At 41.6% G+C, this 22,232-nt stretch overlaps 1 protein-coding gene across 13 annotated transcripts in view; it reads left to right on the forward strand.

Annotated features, from left to right (window-relative positions):
- Positions 1-22,232, forward strand: part of CACNA1G (calcium voltage-gated channel subunit alpha1 G) — a 208,665-nt gene that overhangs the window by 147,000 nt on the left and 39,433 nt on the right. For 7 of the 13 annotated variants that reach the window (XM_078384211.1, XM_078384216.1, XM_078384217.1 and 4 more), the window contains 2 exons: positions 3,246-3,296; positions 12,427-12,578. In XM_078384211.1, coding sequence (XP_078240337.1) covers positions 3,246-3,296; positions 12,427-12,578 — 203 coding nt within the window. The remainder of the gene's footprint in view (positions 1-3,245; positions 3,297-12,426; positions 12,579-22,232) is intronic. The other 6 variants (XM_078384213.1, XM_078384219.1, XM_078384221.1 and 3 more) reach the window with 1 other exon arrangement.

Raw genomic sequence — 22,232 nt, forward strand, 5'->3', positions numbered from 1 at the left:
GATTCTTGGAGGTTGGGGGCTGGGGGAGAGAGACACAGACCACTTTGTGCATAAAAAGATATTTGTAGGCAGTGTCCAGACAGATGTGAGAGAGGAAGAGAATAGCAAGATAGTTGAAGAGAATAGCAAGATAGTTTACAGAGAAATGAAAAGTAGTGCAAAGGAAACTTCCAGATGGATCAGACAGGAAAACTGGCCCACCTAGGCTCAGAACCTGGCCTGCAGAAGCCCATGGGTTGCCCTGCCCTGTGGTCAGGTGTTAGATACAGTTAAAGTTCTCCCATTTCTCAAAAGTACCGTTACTCTACTTTTTATACTTTTGGTTTGTGGCACCTACCTCCTTGTCACTTTTTCAGTTCACACAACAGTGCACAAGACATAGCATGAGCCACCTCTTGAACCATATAATTCCTCTTCCATACCCCCATAAAAGTAACTTCAAAAATTCCTAAGTCCCCTTTTCATTTTTGTCACCCCTTATGTTAAAAAATAAAAATTAAAGAAAAATTATATTTATACCCCAGAAAAGAAGTGGATTTATCCTGGTCTGTATTGAACTCATAATATAACTTAGTTGTGTCTTAGTCATTGAGGAAATGTAGTAATGAATTACTTGTAACTAGTTATTATGAAGGGTTTCTGTTATTGTGCGAAATAGATTTCAACAAAGGTGGAGACACAGAGAAGCAGTGGGCGGGGGAAATGATAAGCAGCTCTTTCCACGGCTGTATTTCTACCCCAGATTACCCATGAATGGAAGCAGTCATTAAAGTTTCATGTGTAAAGTGGCATTTTAAATAGATAGATAGATAGATAGATAGATAGATAGATAGATAGATAGATAGATAGATAGATAGATAGATAGATAGATAGATAGATAGATAGATAGATAGATAGATAGATAGATAGATCCAATCTTTTAAAACATATACAGTAGTTTTAAATAACCCATTCAGTCTTCAGTTTGCTGAAGCGGTGAGACATCTCTAAGGTAAGTGGCATGAAATCTGGGCTATGTAGAGTTTCCCTTGGCATCTGCCTATATCGCACAGGGCATGCACCTGACCCCCTTGGTTGTGCTATAGCCTGCAGCCCTGGTCCTTGTATATATTATGTGACTGGGCGGTTACTTAAGTCCAGGCCTGTCCTGGCATAATCCCCACCAATTTTAATGGTTTTTTGTGGCAACTGCTTTGAGCCAAATAGCTTGAGGAATGCAGGCTTTGGCGCCTTATTTTCTTCTCCTTTGACAGTATTTCCACATGTGTGTTCTTTTCTCTTTTTTTGGCCCATAACATATCCCAGATGTCACACTGACATCTTTAATATTGTACTGACTGAGAACAAGGAGGATACAAGGTATTGGTGGATTGGGGGCTTCCTTTTCTCTGGTGCTTTTATTTTTCTAAATTGAATTCATCAGAATATAATTTAACAAGCCTAGGTTATTCAACTGTAACAGAAAGATCCTAATAAAGCTATATGGGCTTATGAGACAGAACAATTTTCCCTTTACTGTCTGTCATTATTTCATAGTGGAAAGGAATATCCTGTTTTACCGTCCATTCATTACTGCACGCAAGATTCAAAGATCAACTAGTTATGTGTTCCCCAGACTCCTTTGCATATGGGTAACACAAATATCTCTCTCTATCTCTCTCTGTCTCTCTGTCTCTCTCTCTCTCTCTCTCTCTCTCTCTCTCTCTCAAACACACACACACACACGTTGTTGCAGCACAAGACTGTGGGAAAAGAACCAGATTTTGATATAACCTGAAAAATAAAATAAAAACAAATAACATTGATTTTAAAAATTCACTAATCCTTCTGGCTAAGGTTTTAGTCTCTCAGTCCAGTCATCAGTATTTTACTCCTCATTATTGTTTTACTGTCTAGTGGAATTAATAATATTAACTTATAATGTTCCTAATATCCTTTAGCCAACCTTCAGGAAGAGGATTCCCTCACAAAGTGGACTATGATTTTAAAAAAATACAAAATGTATAATCAGCTAAAAGAAAGAATATTTAGTGCATACATTTTTAAAATAATGAGTAGGATACGTTAATTAAAATAGTAGCACCAGAAAAAAAAACCTTACTTGGAAGCACAGAACTTGAAAACTAATTGGCTGCACAGGGAATAAATAAGTGTTTAACAACCTACTGAAGGTCAGTAAAGGGAGGGCCATATGGACCTCTCAAGATAGGGAATTCTGAGTATGTGATCACCACCAGAAAAGCCTGGTACTCAACAGTTTCACAGTTCTTATTCGAGGGCCAGAGAATAAGGCTTCTACCACCTCATCCAGAATCAGTGATCCCCAGAGGTCCAGGGGTCACACATGCCCATCTCTAGACCTCAGAAGGCTACACATGTGATCTCCCCTCACCCCCCTTTTTTTTAAACGCAGATGAGTGTGTTTATCCTGAAGGATATCTCCTTGTGCCACCTAGTGGCCAAAATGTTTTAAAATACTTTTGTGGGGTGGAGGTGCCAGGAATCCTCAAAATATACCCTGTTTCCTTGAAAATAAGACAGGGTCTTATATGAATTTTTGCTCCAAAAGACACATTAGGGCTTATTTTTAGGGGATATTTTATTTTTGTCATGTACAACCATCTACATTTATTCAAATGCAGTCATGTCTTCTTCTGTTTGCTACACGATGGTGGAGGTCGGGATTTCACTTAACTAGGGCTTATTTTTGGGGTAGGGCTTACATTACGAGCATCCTGAAAAATCATACCAGGGCTTATTTTCAGGTTAGGTCTTATTTTAGGAGAAACAGGGTAGCAGAATTGCTCCTCACACCCCCAGAGAGCACAAGGGGATATTCTTCCTTAGCAATTTTTATTCAACTTTTTTTAAAAGCATGTGATGGTGATGGTGGGGCACCTTCGGCCACTGGGCAGCTACATGTGGCCTCGTGGCCACACACTGTCCACCCCCATCTAGACATTAAGATGCCATGTGTTTCTCCTGCATGCTTAAAAGCTCCATTAGATAGACAAAGGTAAGAAAAGAAATTCCTCCACTTTTCTAAAGTATGGAGTTGGGTGCAAGTCTGCTGCTGCACATGGCCTCAACGTAACCCCCTCTTGAAACCTTAGGGCGTTCCGTGGGGAAGCGTGTTGGGCAGGTGGAACCCTTGGTTGGCCATACGGGAGTGACAGTGCATGAAGTGCTGAAGGTGGAATGCCACACATCCTCTCAGGTGATTTAATGCCCTTTCGTTCTTCTAGATCTAATGCTGGATGATGTAATAATGGAGAGCTCAGCCAGTGCAGTACCAGGTACTGGGAAGTTTTTGCCATCTTTGTCTCACGTGAACAGCAGTGCTGTGTGACTTAACGGCTGGCCACTGGTGCTGTGAGGCATCTTGCTAAACTGTCATGGTGGAAGGTCTTTTTTCTTCTTTTTGCTTAATCCATGCATCTTGTCTCTGTAATGTATATATATATATTAAGTTGAAACATCAGCAGGTTTGACTTACCACAGACTTTTTCTTTCTTTCTTTTTTATATTATACTTTAATCACTCCCCTCCATCACAAATATTGTCTGGCTTTTCTTTTCCTTTTGTTGCTTTCAGAGAGAGATTCTGGGATAATGTCTGGGTCATCCACTTTGTGGTTGTATGATTCTACCCTTGGAACTCCCTGGGCATTTGTGCATTTACAGGTCCAGAAATTTTGTTTCAGCTCAGTCCATGGAGCCATCCATCATTTTCAGCTAGCACAATCTATGGCCTCCTGCCAATTCTTTGCATGTGTTCACAGACTCAGTCTTGCCTCTTGTTCAATGCTAGGCTTTGAAAAGAAGCAGAGAGCAAGAGCTAGAGAGACACCTTGACTGTTTCTCTTTCTCTTTCTATAGCCCAGGTCTATAGGATTCAACTCCCTCTTCCAGGCTTTTCCAGAGGGAGAGGCTTCTCTTTTGTGCCCAGCCTGGCAAAGACACCAACCTGGGTAATCTGAGTTTTTAGTGGTATGTGGGGGTTCAGGTAGGAAATTTCTCGGCTAGTTGCTGGGACAGTCACCACAGCTAAAACCACCACTATTTAGGCAGTTCTCTGTCTGTTCTACTACAATATAATGCAGACATTAGAATGCTTTGCGTGCTTGTTCCCCCAGAGTAACCCAATAAGCTCTTCCTGTACATTAACAATAGAAGAAAGTCAAAATGGAAAGAGTTTGCAGGCAATTAAACTAGTCATAGTTAAACTGTGGAATTCAGTACCAGAAGACACAGCAAGAGTGGCCAACATGGACTTGCCAGCCTCACAAGTGAGATTACACAAATCAGTGGAAGAGGAGGCTACCGGTGACTACTTCTATTTATCACATAGATTCCCAAGGCATTCCCTCCAGTGTCGAAGGCAGTACATCTCTCTATATCAGTTGCTGGGGGACATGATCACAAGAGCTGATATGGTCACCTTCAGCTGTCAGGCCCCCCCATAGGCACTGTTGGGGCACTGTGGCAACAAGAAGCAGGACTGGTAGCCTTTTGGCCAAATCCAGCACAGCTCTTTTTCTGTTCTGTTCCTTTGCTCCACATCCAAATACATTGTGACAACTGACTACCTTATCCTAATATTTTACATGGCTGGGCAAACATCGCAAACATTTTAATGTATCATTTTGCCCAAGGTGAATTGCTTTTGGTTTGCTGCCTTCCATCTTGATATTATTGTAGAGACTTCAATAAATGTGTCAGTAACATGGAGTGAGAGTGAGGGCCCAGGACCAGTAACCATGTTTAAATGAAAGTGGTTTAACAGAGGCCATGTCTTTTATAGGTTACAGTTCATGAAGTCTGATGTGACTGGCATAAGGCAAGCTCTATTAATCGGGCAGCCTGAATGCTGGTTGTTCCACCAAGGCCTGTATGTGAACGAAGAGAGTTGCAGAAATACAGAACTTGCTATGGTATAAACTGATACCATGGGTGGTTCAACAACCTCTGGAAGGCACATATCTGGATTGTAGCACTTCAGACTCTACTGTGTCTGCACATGCTTCTCCATATCATAAAAAAAAAAACCAACAATCTATTCACATCTAAAACTGGGAAAGCAAACATTTCTTCATCTTTAAATGCAAGGAAAGAGTCAGCCCTTACTTTATTGATCTACACAGCCAGTGACAGGGAGATGGGAAAGTTGTCCAACTAAGTTCTACAGCTCCAATGATGAGCAGCTTATGGTCCAACCAGAAGTGGGGGCTTGCTCCCAATTTTTGGAACGGCCGTTCCCCACTACTTCATTGGTCATAAGATACTGGTGCTACTAATCTTGCCCAACAAATGATTTCCCATTTACTTTAGCAGGTGCTACATCATCAGGCTTTGCCTAATTTTGAGTATTGCCTTTAATCCCACTTATTAAAATAAACCAATCAAAATAGAAAGAATATTAAGAGTACGTCTTTACTCATCATTGGACAGCTGATCCCTTCACTGGCTGCTTTGGGAGCCTTTTGAATGCTTCTGGCACCAGGCTGGATGAAATTTGGGAGATCTCAAGGGTCTCTTCTGCCTTCAATAACTATGTATTGAAGGAAGGCTTCCATCTGGTCAGCTGTAAGCCAGAAGACACTAACATCAGACTTGTAACTTTTTAAAACCAAGAACCGTCGTGTGCATTTGACAAATTAGTTGGAACAGCCTACAGCAGTTCAGCAGAGAAACTTTTCCAACGTGCCCAATTACTTGGTAAGGCCAGGGGGCTAAGTTAATATGTGCCTCTTTAAGGTGGGTGTTGACCTGGACACTGACAGGTGCAATGCTCATCTGAGGTACAGCTCTCAGAATTCAGCAAGTGCATTGTGCTTCAAAATGTATTGCATAGAAATAAATTAGAAGGGGATTTTCAATACACAAAGACATGGCTAAGAATGACCCAGCTGTTGCAATGAATCCTGAATCTCCTCAATATTATCATTCTTTTTGTTCTGTTTTCTTGCATTTACATATTTCTTCTCCGTTTATGGGCTAAAAGGTCAGTCCCATTCCTAACATCTCCTAGGATATGTAATTTTGTCACGGCCAAATTCTTGATCAAAGGTGTGACTTTGAGTGTTTTATTATATTCATTTGTTTTGAATCCTTAAACTAATCCCAGATGAGCCATTCTCCAATGGGGGCTCAGAAAGAACCTCATAGTTTTCCATCTTTTCTGTCTGATTGTCAGGCCTCTGTTTTGTGTTTCCTTTGTTGTTGTTTCATATTGCTCCTCTTATCAAATATAACACAATGCATGTTGGTGTGAAAGGACACACACAGAGAGAGACTCTTTGCAAACATTTTAAGCATGTGTGATAAGAAAATGAAAAATGATGAAGAATCCTCCAATGTTTCTGAAGATCAATGAACATTCGGGACATCTCTCTTTACATTCTCATGTGGAGGAAAGAGTTTTGTAGCTGCGTTGACTGTGTGTGGTGTTTCCTGATACAGAGTGGAGAGTTCAGTTTTGGATGTGCTGTCCATCACAGCTGGAAAACTCTCAACAGGAATAATTTAACCATTTTCGACATCAGTTTTTTTTAATGCCATTCACTAAAAACTAATAAGATCACTTGTGTAAGTGTCAATGTTACTTCCATGCACATCATTTTGAATGTTAAATTTTCTGGACAGTTTCTAAATCCAGCTGCTTAGTGTACACTGAATCCCTGACCATTTCTAGGAGGACTTGGAGGAAGATCCATCACTCACACACACACACACACACACACACACACACACACACACACACACACACACACACACACACACACACACACACACACACACACACACACACACACACACACACACACACACACACACACACACACACACACACACACACACACACACACACTGCCATTTGTGAAATGCAGTGCTAGCCATTTCAGATGCTGTTCAGAAAGATGTATAAATGCCAACACTGCTACGCAGCTGGTTACAGCTGCCACACCAGATCACTTCAGAGGATTATTCCACTGAATGTGAAGAAAAACAGAGACATGTTTTATCTGTCTCAGGCCACATCCTGCCTATATTGTGAATAGAAGGATATTCTCAGTTGGTATGTTTACTTTACAGGGTTGCTGATCACTGTAAGGTCAATATGGTGGTTGTATCAGCATTATTCCTTGGAAATTATGTATCCTATTAGTCAATATCCCTAGGAGTATCTTACATAGATCATATTTCCTCCTTCCCTCTGCCATGTATAAGATAAATTGATCACTGATCATTGGATAGATTCATAGAGAACCTTCCAAGTAGCTATGAGAGGGAAGATTGAAATTACCTTAGTAGCTACCATCTCCCTGATACTACAACAGTAAAAGGAAATCATAATGACATGTGTAAATGGATCATGACTGAGCTGTGTGAAATGGTGCTTTACCATTTATATGCAAATCATCTTAATTTATTCAAGGCTTTGTTTTCCAATCAGATTAGTAGGAGTCGAAATCAATAAAGGTCCCCCTCCCATTCTCCACTGAGTCCTAATGAAGCAGCTTGATTTAGAACCTGTGTTTTCTGCCAACATATCGTCTTTTGGTGGGGCTTTTTTTTAAGATTGTATATCCTGATTTTCTTGCTTTCTTCACCTGTTGTTTTTCTCCTTTCTGTCACTCACCCCTCTTCCGCCCAAACACACACTTACCATTGATCCTCTCAGGGTCAGGATGTTTTCTTAATCTTTCCTATGCCTCCCTCACTAATTGCAGTGGTCCTGTTGTTTTTTTACCCCAGTGTATTGTAGCAGTATTTGTGGTGTTGTGTTATATTGTGTGGTGATTCATCACCCTGGACTTGAACAGGTGTCTGTATTTCCCAAGATATTGGTACCTTTTATATATTTACAAGTACAAATAATGCTGTTTCATAGGGGGCACGGACTTTGGGTGTAGATAACACTCCTAAGCACTCATATTTACAAAACGATGATAAATCTGACTTCTTCATAATGTCAGCAAGACTGACATTTTTGTTTAAAAAGAATGTTCCCTGCCCACCTAAATGCAGTAGCTATTAATTTAAAGCCCACAGGAAGCATGGTGTTACTGTTTGTGGTTCATTTCAAGGTAAAAGCTGTAATTTCCACTAATATGCATGACAACTAGCATGCCAAGCATGAGAGAGCAGGTGGTTAGCAGGATTTACAAGCAGGGCTGACGAAGTACCATATTCATAAGCCTTTTGGCAGATACCAAAATGTTTATATCAGTCACATTATGGATTTGTCCACCTGGCACCAACTTGAAAAGTAGCAAAAGAGCTGAAAAGTAGTATGTCTTTCAATCTCCAAGCAGAGTTACCATTATAAATACAAGGTGAAGACAGATTTGAAGACCAATAGAACAGTGGGGTCCCTTCTGACTCACTCTCCTAATGCAGTCCCCAAACATGCCTTTTAATCTCCAGAACATGAGGAAATGTTTGGACAAGCAAATGACAGCTAGAGCCAATATGAGTGTTCTCAGGGTACCACTCTCTACAACCCCTGGAGTGTTCTCAGGGTACCACTCTCTACAACCCCTGGAAGAATCATTCTGTAACTTTTTCCTAATAGCTAGAATCCTATTGGCAATTTTTAGAGCTCAGTGAATTTGGCTACCTGGCTGTGGGGCCAGATATTAAGAGTTCAGTTCCCCACTGTGTCTCCCAGCAGAAGAGCTATGCAGTGTAGCCTTACACAATCTGCAGAGTCACAGGGCACTCCTAGAAGAAGGGAATGGTAAACCACATATGGGTATTCTATGCCTAGAAAACTTTGGAAGAGGTACCGTAGGTCAGAATTGTTTTGACAGCACACAATTATTAAGTGAAAATGGGTAGATCATGATGGCAAATTGCTGCTACTCAATGAAATGCTAGATGTCAGGTTCTCGGTTGCATGCCCATTGCACAGCTGGGAATGCAACCAGCATCTCATTCATTAAGAAGCAGCTCACCATAATACTTACTTATGCACAGGTAAATTGCTAAAGGGGGGGGAATGATTCCTTAAAAATGTAGTGCTGGAGGAGAGCTTTGCAGATATCCTGGTCCACCAGAAAGATGAACAAGTGGGTCCTAAAGCAAATCAAGCCTGAACTACCTCTGAAGGCAAAAATTATGAAACCAAGGCAGCCCTACTTGGACACATGATGAGAAGGCAAAATTCTGTGAAAAGGATGATAATGTTAAAAAGGGTTGAAGGCAAGCAGGAAAAAAAAAGGAAGCCCCAAGCCAAGATGTATTAGCTCCTTAAAGGAAGCCACAGGCTTGAGTCTACAAGAACTGAGCAGGGCGTTTTGAGGAGAGGATATTCTGGAGGTCACTCATTCACAGGGTCGCCAGAAGGCAGAAACAACTTGACGGCATGTAACAATAACAAACAAATTGCCAATAGGATTTTGGATATTAGGGGGGAGGGAATTACAAAATGACTCCAGAGAGTGGTATCCTGACATATGCCAGTTTTTGTTTTTTGTTTTTTAAGAAAAGGGGAAAGGGAAAAAAAAGAGTAATGTAACAGTGAAAAAGTGCCTGGTGCCCACCTGGGTCAGGTGGGACAGAAAAGCCTGATTGGGTCCTCCACTGAACTTAATAGAATATATAAATCTGTCAGAAAAATTGTGAAAGTGGGCTGACTCCACAGCTGGAAAACCTGCAGGGGTTCCTCTTGGAATATTGTGTCTGTCTTCACCTGTCACATTCAGAATGGAACACGAGCAGCCTTGCTTATAAGGTTATGCTGCCACATGCTTTGTTGCTATGCAGGTAACATTTTATAATCTCTAAAAAATCCCTGTTATATGTTAACGGCCTCTTTTGTTATTGTGTGGGGTTTGGAATTAATCTGCCAGTCATAGCTGAACCCCTGAATTCCAGTGTAATTATTCAGAAGTAAATCCTCCCAAAGAAAAGGCAGAAATTGCGACACTTTTTTTCTGCGCTAACGTGAATTATGGATAAGCATTGAACAATACGAGATCAGCAAATTAGAATGGGGGCTCTCTTTGAAATTATACCTTGGTTCATAGCCAAGGGCCCAGTTAATAACTTAATTTTATTCAAACATTTTAGTTAATTTCCTCTTCATAGTGCTGCATAATACTATTGAGATATCTCAGTCTTTCTGTATATTTTTGCAATATTCAAAACATGTGATGAAAGTTATGATTCAGCCATCTATGAACCTGCCTAGATTTTTGGTGGTTCTTGTTGCTTTTAGAAAGGCTGCATAAATTCAGCACTAAAATTATTTTTATTTCATTATTATACCATGGCATTCAGGGTCAGATTACCTATAGGCTGGCAGTGCCAGATGCAAGTAGAAACCCTGCATCTTATTTTGAAATACTTGAACAAATGTCTGCAATCACGTGACCAAAACCCAACAGGATAAGTTTCTAAATCAATCAGTGCTTCCCCACCTTGGCTTCCCAGATGTTCTTGGACTACAACTCTCAGAAATCCTGGTGAGCACAGTTAGTGGTGAAGGCTTCTGGGAGTTTTAGTCCAAGAATATCTGGGGACCCAAGCTTGGGAACCATTGTCCTAAATGATTACTTGTCTCTCCAATGCTCAAGCTTCACAGTGAGGGTGGGGAAATGGAGGTTTTAATGTTATATGACCAAGCAAGAAATGGATGGTATCATTTGTGGCAAAGACCTTGCTTGGCCTAGTTGGATGGTCATTCTGTACTGGAGGCACAGGCAAATGCACATGTGATGGAACACGTGAATTGTGTGCTCCTTGTGCAGCCCCCTGTGCAGACGTGCTCAGTTGAGACAATCCTTCCACTTCACAGAAAAGGGAACGACTGTGCCCACTGAGTCCTCAAGCATACGGATCTTCATGAGAAAGGCCCATGTCCTGTGTTGTTTTTGGCACATGGGCAGAGGGAAGGGGCACATGCTTGCTCCTATACCATACAAAGGAACTGGCCAGCTATAAGAGCCTGACTCGGAGCTATAATATCATAATCTTGACTATCTGGAAGAGCAAATCATTGATACACTTCCTGCAAAAATGCCATCTCCTGAAAATTAGCTTTTCTTCCAGATCATGGATACCCATATCTCATCCTTCCCTAATTTGTGTTCAGAACAATACTTCACATCCTATACTTGTTCACTGTTGCTAAATACCACACCATTCAATTTTTTTGGCTCAATAATTTTCATGACCAGTTGATCATCTAATTACAGGCACAATATTATACTCTGACACCTTCAAGGCACTCCTTTGCATTTTATGCTGCACTATAAAGCTTATTTGAAAAATACCCTGAATTAAAGACGCAGACATGGCATTTTCCTCATTAGAGATTAGGTGCATAAATGAGTTTATCTGCAGGAACATTCATGGTCTAAAGAGTAGGTGTAATCCCAAATGCAGCCAAATATTGGAGACTAGTAGAACATCCACACTTTGTCAGTCATACATAAAGGGAAGAAAGATCATTCATTTCTTCAACAAGAACTCAGACTGACCAGTCGCCCACATTATTTCATAAATTGTTTTCACAGACTGATGATTTCTTGAGCCCCGCCCACCCACACACACACAGAGCACACTTCAAAAAGCAAGGATATGAATTGTTTGCTTACTTCCCCCAAACGTTTCCACTGAAGCATTTTATTGTGTTTCTTAAAAGTGTTGTAGCCCATCCAAAACAAAGCAACAAGCCCATTCCGGGACATTAGGGCAGTAACTATGTAACTATGTAACTACATATGTAGCTATATACACTATGTAATTATGTATATAGTAACAATATGTGTATACAGTATGTAACTTTGCTCGTAAGAGTGACTTGCAGACAAAAGGATTTTAACAATAAGTTTCAGCTTCTGCCTTCCTCAGTTGTTTTGAACATGGAAGCCTTCACTCTGCTTGCACTCATGTATGTATTAAGGTCATAATTATGCAGTCAAGTAGACTAAATATTTACATGCAAAGGTTTCCAAGTTAGATAGGCACTGTGGTTTATCTGTACAACAGAACATGCAGTATATCCAATAGGCACACAGACACCATTTCCTATACACACTTATCTTCAAAATGTAATAGGAACCTTTCAAATTTAAACAGTATATACCATATATTTAAACAGCTTTCTTACTATATTAAAAATTATCTAGAAACATGAAACTATTCCATACTATAGTTACCTTATCTCGAATCCTGAAAGCGTGGGCACTGTGAATGTCCCATTGTAACTGCTGAAACAAATATATACAATTATGTCGTTTTGCTATACATTAGTGATGGTTAACATACAATCCCCTTCCCTCTCCCCAACCTTGCAAAAAGTCTTATTGCAATCAGTCTGAATGCCTCAACTAGGAGGTGTTGAAAGCCAGTGCTGAATTGGTCTTTAAAAAGAGAGAAATTACCTGATCAAGCTTCTCCATGCTTTTTTTTCCAGAGGCACAGTGCAAACCATATTACTCTGATTACTCTCGCTTCCGACTTCTGATTCACCAAATGTGCACCACCCATTACCTGGATTTATTCATCACAGGTGTCATTGGGCTCAATGTCATCACTATGGCCATGGAGCACTACCAACAGCCCAAGGTAAAGAGGACAAAATTAAAGTATTGCTATATGATGAGGCACTTAGTAAACACTATCAACTTTTAAAGAAGATATAAGGATTGTAAATAGAGATGCAATTCACCCCATTGTTATACTGAAAGAGGACAGGTGGTGATATAGGAGACTTTCTTTATGTCTAGTTTTGTCACTGAAACAGTGTTTGTGCCAGCTGAGCATGATTTGCATTTAGAAGGCCTCTGTTCCAGTTGCTGGCATCTCCATCTAAGGGTAGGAATGAATTCTGTCTGCTGGAATACTGGAGATCTGCTGCCAGTCATTGTTGACAATATTGGGCTGGATGAGCAGCTTCCGATGTTCCTCTGTGTTTATTTGGAAACTCAAGAGAGAGCCTTTGGAAAAAAGGTAGCATATTTCTGCTTCTCACATTATGACATCAAAGTAGCATCTTGGTATAGGCAGAAATAACTGTCTAGCTTTATTTGCCCAAGATAAATTCATAATCTTCAAGATGGGAAGTCCTATTAGGAATGTGACATGCTTTTTGGAGGGATCTTCCTGGATGCTGAGGAAGGATTTTCTTGACTTAGTTTCTTGGAGTGCTCCTTGACGAAGATAGGGGTAGGATCTCTTTTCATATAGGGTGTGCTTTACTATTGGTGGACAGGTATGGTCCAAAGGGAGTCAACACTGTAAAACTGCAATCATTCACATATGCCTCGTGCCACAGTGATTAAACTGCAGTATTGCAGTGAAGACTGTGCTCATAACCTGAGTTAAATATTAACTCAGGTTATGAGCACAGTCTTCACTGGGCTCAGGTAGCTGGCTCAGCCTTCCATCTTTCTGAGCTTGGGAAACTGAGTACTCTGCTCGTACCGTGGCGAGGCAATGTGTAGCCTGCATAATTAAATTGTAAACCACTCAAAGAATGCTTTAAGTACTGCGGGGCTGTATATAAGCAGCACACTTTGCTTATGCTCAAAGTGACTTGGCAGAAGTATCCCATTTTGCCTGTCCTGCTCGTGCTTTTTAAAGTATTGCTCACTGTTGAGAGATTTGCTGTGGACTGAAAGCACTGGCAATCATACCATTAGAGTATACAGTACACCAAGGAGCTCATTGGTACGATCAAGGTATGATTAGCAACCTGTTGGCAAATATCAGACATGAACGTTAATTATTTAAATATAAGAGTATTTCAAGTGAGTATTAGAGTTTCCAGTACACATCTAGGTCCCACTCGGAAGACTGGATGGGAGCAGGAATTTACATTTCCAGGCATATCCATGGATTATTCATTGATCTCAAAAGTGGACTGGGGCCAATAGGTCTCAGATTTTCAGCATTTAAGTATCTCAAAACAACGTAATTTTAGCGAAATAGAATAACTGGCAGTTATTATGCATGACCAATACGAGTGTAAAAGAGGAAGTCTTCATTTGCCATTTAATCAGATCAGCCTTATTGCCAATTTGCTTCAGTTGTCTGTGTGCCCTTTCATGTGTGTTCTGTCACATTTCCAAAGAACTATCTCCCGTGACACTTTATAACATATGAAATGCTCTTTATCATCAAGACCTGCAATTTCTTAGACAACCCCCCCCCCCGGCCCTCCAGTCTACCCTGGTGTTGGATGGCATAACCAGGCAGACAGACAAGAGCCAGGGGAGGACCCCCTTCTCCACCAATCCACATCTCGGTTATGCATGCCAGGTCAGCATCCACCTCCAGGATAAGATCGTGAATCACCTGGGGCTTGTTGGATACAGACCTGGCATTCAACAGTACCAGAGTTAGAGTGGAGGGTTGGCTGGGCTGGCTACCTCGATACTGAGGGTTGGTCACAGTCTCAGAACAATGAACAGCCGTCGGACATCTGTTCATCGTTCTTCTGACACAAGTAGGAATTGTGCCAACGCCATATCTCCTTCTACCTGTGATCACCGGGATGTTCAGTGGCCCCTTGCTGGGCAAACAGGCCCTCCACTCCATATCAAGAAAAAGGAAAAAGGGAGGAAAGAAAAAAGAACAAAAAGGAAAAAGAAAGGAAGTACCCTAAATTAATACAACAAATTAGATAACACAATACATATATGTCAATTAAAGTGATATCAGTTAGAAATCCCAAATTATAAGATACATTATAAGATACAAGAATCATCAAATCATGCCTGGTTCTGTCAGTCCTTCCTCACAGAGTTTGGTTTCCAGCTCCTTGTTGCCCTTCTCTGAACTTGTTCCAGTTTGTTGGCATCCTTCTTGAATTGTGGTGTCCTCAGTACTCAAGGTGAGGCTTAACAAGTTCCGAATAGAGGGGAACTAGTTCCTCACGGGATTTGGAGACTACACTTCTGCTAATGCAGCCTAAAATAGCATTTGCCTTTTTTGTAGCCACATCACACTGTTCACTCATATTCAGCTTGTGATCTACAACAATTCGAAGATCCTTCTCACTCTTAGTATTGTTGAGCCAGGTATGCCCCATCTTGTAACTGTGTATTTGGTTTCTTTTTCCTAGATGCAGTACTTTGCACTTACCCCTGTTGAATTTCATTCTGTTGTTTTCAGCCCAGTGTTCCAGCCTTTCTAGATAATTTTGAATTCTGTTTCCTGGGTATTATCTATGCCACTAAAATTTGTGTCATCCACAAATGCAGGATTTCCTGTATCCCCTGATCCAGGTCATTAATAAAAATGTTAATGAGCATTGGGCCCAGGATCGGGCCCTCGGGTACCCCATTTGTTACCATCTCCCAGTTTGAGAAGGAGCCACTAATCATCACCCTATGAGTACAATTCTGTAGCCAACTATGCATCCACCAATTCTGTAGCCAACTATGCATCCACCAATTCTGCAGCCAACTATGCATCCACCAATTCTGTAGCCAACTGTGCATTCACAGTTGTTCTATACAGTCCACACCTAGTTAAATTGCTAATCACAGTATCATGGGGCACTTTGTCAAAAGCTTTGTTGAAGTCAGGATATATGATGTCTACAGCATTTTCTCTGTCATGTCAGATCCAGCAAGTACACAGCAGATTTCAAGTGTTGGGCCTTTATTTTGTTTCATTTTTCATTGTTTAGTTTTTGTTTTTACATGTTTTACATGTCATTACAAGAATCAGAAATTTCCTTTTTGCTATAGTGCTTCCTTCTAGCACGATCTCTTTGGTTATGGTTTTCCTTACCCTTGGTGGCACACAGGATATACCACACATGAGACCCATGAACATGTGTGTGTGTGTGTGTGTGTGTGTGTGTGTGTGTGTGTGTGTGTGTGTGTGTGTGTGTGTGTGTGTGTGTGTGTGTGTGTGTGTGTGTGTGTGTGTGTGTGTGTGTGTGTGTATTCCCTGCCTGCCTGCCTTTCCCCCTTCCTTTTCCTTTCCTTCGTCCCTTAGAAGGAGGGATTAAACAACAGCTGTTCACTTTTGACCACTTTCTCAGTTGTCTGCGGCATTTTACCAGATCAGCTGGAGCCAAAATGTGAAACTAGGAGAATCTTTGTCATTCTTCTCAAATTCTCACGTGTGCTGCAGTAGTTATTGCAATAGGTGTGATGAGCAGTTTCCTTCCATCTGATTGTGACTGTCATTGCAAAATTTTAGTTATTTCTGGGAATCATATAAATTGAATAAAATGGAATTTTGTTGCTTTAAAAAGTGCTGTCAAGACACAAGTGTCCATATTCAAATGTCATGCTGAACCGTATTACAATATAGTGTATAAAGAATATAGCACAGAAAGCCCCAGAGGCAGGTGACTTAATTTAACCTGAGCTAGAGAAGGTCTGCTAAATTAATTGCTGAACTGATGGACAGTGAATACTTATAAAATATTGATTCAGAGGGTTGACATAGTTTGGAGCTACCAATCAGACTCAGGTCATGAGCTCCTGTTATCTTTTTTCCCCATAATATAAAACTCCTGCATTCACAGTTTTTAACCCACTACCATTTTTCATGTTGTCTGAAGATGTTTTCCACAAATCATGGTTGACCTTGGAGATCCGCTGGATGAGACAAGCTAGAATGGAGCCCATGATGTGCTCCTAGTTTCAGGTGGGAATGAGATATCCTCCATCATACCTGTAGTACCTTGCATGCACTGAAGGAATTGTGTAGGTCCTGGAAGCCATGCACCTCATAGAAAAAAGACATTGGGCAAGGTGTGTGGCCACTGCTTTTGGAACAAGGACTAAAGGAGAGATCTGGAGCCAGGTCCACAGAAAGTGGGAAAGGCTAAGGAGTCCACAGCTTTAGAATAGTATAATCTTAAGATAGGATGTGCCAAGGAGCTTAATGCTCCCTGCATTGCGTCTCACTCCAAAGTTGCTGCAGCTCCTCTGGAAATGAGTGTGGGTATTCCTGCACACTAGGGGCCAGAGTGCAGAGCTTCTCCTCCTGAAAATGAGTCAGGGAATGCAACATATTGTTATCATCTCCTGGAAAGTGGCAGGACAGGTTCTTGAAGTAGAAACCAAGACCCCATGATTGCTGAGGCGCACAATTACACCTGCAAGAAAGAGCCCTCCTGCAAGGGATCCTTGCAAGCCAGAGCATGTGTGCCACAGCCAGTCAACACTTTCCAGAAGGCTTGGCCACGTTGTCGTCCCAGCTGGATTCACCTGATCTTCCCCCAAAGTTTTTTTGTTCCCTGGGGTGCCTTTTCCTGTGCCTCTTCTTCCTGGCATGATCTCACTTCCTGGCCCTCAGTTAGTAGTCTCGGAAAATGATACTTCACAATTGTGCACGTTGTTCCTTCAAATCTGGGGTTGTTGGTTACTGACCTAGATCCATCCTGGCCACCCTTTTGTATCCTGGGATCTCAGCTGCTCTACCTATTCAACCAACCTTTCCAAGGTCTGAGAGGGGTCTAAGAAGAAAATCACATCACTGACTGGGGTTGGTCCTCTCTGTTTCCCTTGCAGTGACTCCATCAAATGCTCTGGCCACTGCTGTATATTTACCAGCTGCTAGACCTTCTCAAAAACTTCCTGGTGCAGCCATTCTGAGCCCTGGTACAAGTTGGCAACAGTACCTATTGGCTTGGTTTCCTTATTATTAAAAAATAATAAGTGTACAATACAATTTACCATTTTTATTGATGTACTTTTGGTAAATTGTGCATTGCATATATTTTTGTAAGCTGCTTTGGGACTTCACAAAGGAAGGAAGGAAGGAAGGAAGGAAGGAAGGAAGGAAGGAAGGAAGGAAGGAAGGAAGGAAGGGAGGGAGGGAGGGAGGGACGGACGGACGGACGGAGGGACGGAAGGAGGGACGGACGGACGGAGGGAGGGACGGACGGAGGGACGGAGGGACGGACGGAGGGACGGACGGACGGAGGGACGGACGGAGGGACGGACGGACGGAGGGACGGACGGAGGGACGGACGGACGGACGGACGGAGGGACGGACGGACGGACGGACGGACGGACGGACGGACAGACAGACAGACAGACAGACAGACAGACAGACAGACAGACAGACAGACAGATAGATAGATAGATAGATAGATAGATAGATAGATAGATAGATAGATAGATAGATAGATAGATAGATAGATAGATAGATAGATAGATAGATAGATAGATTCCAATGTTGGCTTTTAGGAAAAAATAGCACAAAGTCCCACCATTTTTACTAGCCTGCAGTATTGCCACGCATCTTGTAAAAAATGCTCTGCTAAGGCTATCTCTCTGGATAATTTGTTTTGCAATTAAATATGCATCCTAGAAAGCCTGGGAGCTATTGCATGCAGAAGCTCTGTCCTCCTGAGAATCATACCAAAATTATAAAGATCATATCCTGAGATTTCTAACCCTTTTAAACATTATTACTGAATTAGGGCATTGTCCAACTGGAGTCTCAAGTATTTATTATTCAGCATGACTGAAAACAAATTGCTGCTCATTATTTCTGCTGTGGTGACTCAGCATTTTGGCTAACAGGCAGCCCCCTTAGCGCATTAGCATGCCATACTCCTGTATTTAGGATCACATTCAAATTATAATAATAACCACTTTCAATGAAATGCCAAGTCACTTTGCTCGTGACAGTGAGATGGAAATGGCTGCCAATTTATGTACTGTGCTTATTTTATCTCCTATGGCTCTGAGGAGAAATAAATGAAATACAAAAGTAAAGGTGAAACAGTCATTGAGTTGGATGATACCTGAATGTCTAATGTGAAACAATTAAAATATAGGCGGAAGGTTAACATACCATGTTCAAGGTGGAAGTGCATGACTCAGGAGGCCAGTTTATCTTGTAAGCATTGTGGGAAGCCTGTTATATTTCAACATGAATTATTTTGTTAGCTGTACTCTGAACTATATCTGCCATTGCGCAATAGTGTGTGTTGATGATAAACTAGAAGAGCACAGCTTTATTCTTACATCTTACAAAGGCAGGAAACTAATTCTGCCAACTAATCTTGGTATGCAGTTCCAAAGTAATGGTTGCTCAGTGTGTGTGTGTGTGCGTTCTGTGTCATCAAGTCGGAAATGACTTATAGCAACTTTAAGAGGACTTTCAAGTAAATGAGATATATAAAGGAGTAGTTTTACCAGTTCCACTGCCCTAGTGAGTTTCCACGGTTAAGCAGGGATTCGAACCCTGTTCTCCAGAATTCTAGTCCAGCACTCTATTCACTACACCACACTGGAAATTTCAGACAAGCACAGTAGGTTGAAGTAATCTCGTCTTCTACACATCATCACTTTCTTAATAATGGTGATGGTGATGATAGACTGCCAGGTTGATTTTGATTTGGATACAGTGTGATTAGAAGGGATTAATATTCCCTTCTTTTGAGGGTGCCCTTCAGCTGTGCAGCTACACAGGCTGATTCCTCTCCCAGGAGGCACAGTGGGGAATCAGACTCCCAAACACTGGATCCACAGACAGATGCCTGACTCAGATAAAATCTCCAGCCAGGATTCCGGATTATAAAACTCTGAATTGTGCGCACAAGTGCAGATTTGATGTATTCAAATCACATCCAGATAGTCATTCTCAAGACATTTGTCCTTCATTTAGTAGGAGGAAGCAAAGCAAAGCGTGCTGCTTATATACCACCCCATAGCACTTCAAGCACTCTCTGGGTGGTTTACAAGTTAATTATAAAGGCTACACATTGCCCCCCCCCCCCCAGCAAGCTGGGTCCTCATTTTACTGACCTCGGAAGGATAGAAGGCTGAGTCAACCTTGAGCCGCTACCTGGGATTTGAACCCCGGGTCATGAGCACAGTTTTGGCTGCAGTACAGTGATTTAACCACTGTGCCACAAGGCACCACAGGACAGCTCACTGAAAACTATACAGTGCAGATGGGCGGCAGTTGTGTTCAGGTATACATTTGGATGAAAATCAGTTAAAGTGAAGTTCCTGATCTGGTATATACTTGGCACAGAGAAGTTTCCTTTAGCATGGTGATCTTTTGGAGCAGGGCTCCCTATTCCAGTACATTGTGTTGATGGCTTTGTTGCATACTACAGCAGTGTTGCAAGATAGAAATTATCAGCCTTTTTTACTAAGCTACTGGTTGCTATGGTCTCTTATCCATTGAGAATGAGTGCAGATGTCAAGAATTTCAGTTCTGGGGCACAACCACATATGGGCTCTCTGGTGCCATGATATTATCACATGTTCATGGGGTACATGTGATGTTACTGGTTGGGATCACATAAATATCAGGAATAAAAAGTCAGAAAGCATGAGGAAGTGATACCTTAATTAGATGCTAAAGGTGGGGATGAACTGCTGGTTCGGTGATTCATGCCAATTCTCTTAAAGGCCAAACAGGTGTTTGGCACTTTGAAGCCCCTCCTCCTCCAGCAGGCGTTCGCTTGGAGGCAGCAGCCTGGCTTCCCAGCCCCACCTCCTCCAGGCACTGCCTCTGAACGGGCACCTGCCAGAGGAGGCAGGGCTTTGAAGTGCCAAATGCCTGTTCGGCCAATAAATGAACCAGTTAGACACTATTTCTGTTAGACACGAATGAGCTGGTAAAGCTGATCACCTGGCCTATAGGAAAAACCAATGGGGAAGCTTGTTGGTACATGACCTTGAATTTGTAGTCACCACCTGCCTTCTCTTTATCCATCGAGTCCAAGGTGAATAGGACCCTTGCTCACCCACCAGACAAGAGGAATTCTGTTGTGAAGTCTGTCCTCAGTCTGGGAAGTGCCCTGGAAAAATGAGGAAAAAAACAAACAAACAAAAAAGGACCCCCAGCCTAAGGGCCTTCTTTCGTCTTCCTTAACTGGGGAATTCTGTGACACATGAAGCAAGCAGATAGTCAGTCAACAGGCTGGATTGGATGTAAGAAGGAATTAAACTTTACTACATCTTAAGGAAAAGGGTTACAATGCATTCGAAGCAAAAAGTAAAAGTCACAGAGACAAGTGGTCTAATAAGGGTACCCCCAACCTTTCCTTTGGATTGTGTACCGCAACCACACAGCCTTTTTTTCTTTGTTAAAACAAGAATATACTTTTAACGGACACTAAGGCAGATGCCAGAAGGGGCAAAAAAAAAGTCGCATGTGAATAGGGTGCATTTCGATCAATGGGTTCAGTGAACAAATATGCACAAACACAACCTAAATTGGACTGAACTTCAATCTGAGAATGATTTAACAAGACACTTTTCAAACATGCCCATTACTGAGAGCTCTAAAATGGGAGAAGAGATTTTTCTCCCTCCAGGACAAGTTATGTCTGGGTCAAAGTAGATGAAACTTTTAGCATTTTTGTAGAAAATGTGGTGAAAGATTTTGTCATTATACCAGATTTCCTCGCTTTTGTATCTTGCACTTAATAGGTATTGTTTGGAAGTCTGGAAGTTGAGATACCTATCTTTGAGGGGAAATCCACTGTGTGTGTTTGTGTGTGTGTGTGTGTGTGCGTGAGAGAGAGAGAGAGAGAGAGAGAGAGAGAGAGAGAGAGAGAGAGAACTGGCTAGTCAAATGGAATAAACATTCCTCATTTCTGGGTCAGACAGATATAAGAGTGAGGTAGTATTTTCTCCGGAGAGAAATACACATTTACACATCTATGGAAGATTAGATATAGAGAGAACATCAGGATTTGTTTCTTGCTCTCTGTCTAATGAAGTGATACAAAAATATGGAGAATTATTGGCTTAAGAAAGCAAATGTTCATATAGCAGTAGGATATATCCTCCAAATTCTAAATTGTATTATTTTTCTTGTCACTAAAGATGCAAAGGTGAAGAGCGAAGGGAACCTAAGGACATGTCCAGCTAAGTCAACTGAGGACACTGTTTTGTTTATGGTTTTCTAGAACTGGCATCAGGCAAAGGCTAACTAGGCAGTTATTCTCCACTCTCTGCTCTTCTCACTTCAACTCTGAGTGTTCGAATACCACCATTATAAGTTGAGTTATGGCAGCCTCTGTCCACACAAGCCATTCATGGCTGTAGACTGAGATCTAAGAATGGGAATATAGTGTGATCAAGTATCAGTGTCTGGGATAGCTGGGAAATCAATGTGAGACTCTGTTTGCTCCCGTGGGAGATGGGGTACAGGCATTAGCAACTGGAGTAAAGAGCAAGCATGAGCTTAGTGTTTGAAGGAAACCTGGAGCCTTCCATCCAAAAGTTGACCCAGTGAAACAAAACCAGGAAGAAACAAGGCAGAAAAAAGAGAGAG

This window comes from Pogona vitticeps, chromosome 2 (genome assembly GCF_051106095.1).
Source record: "Pogona vitticeps strain Pit_001003342236 chromosome 2, PviZW2.1, whole genome shotgun sequence".
Taxonomy (NCBI): domain Eukaryota; kingdom Metazoa; phylum Chordata; class Lepidosauria; order Squamata; family Agamidae; genus Pogona; species Pogona vitticeps.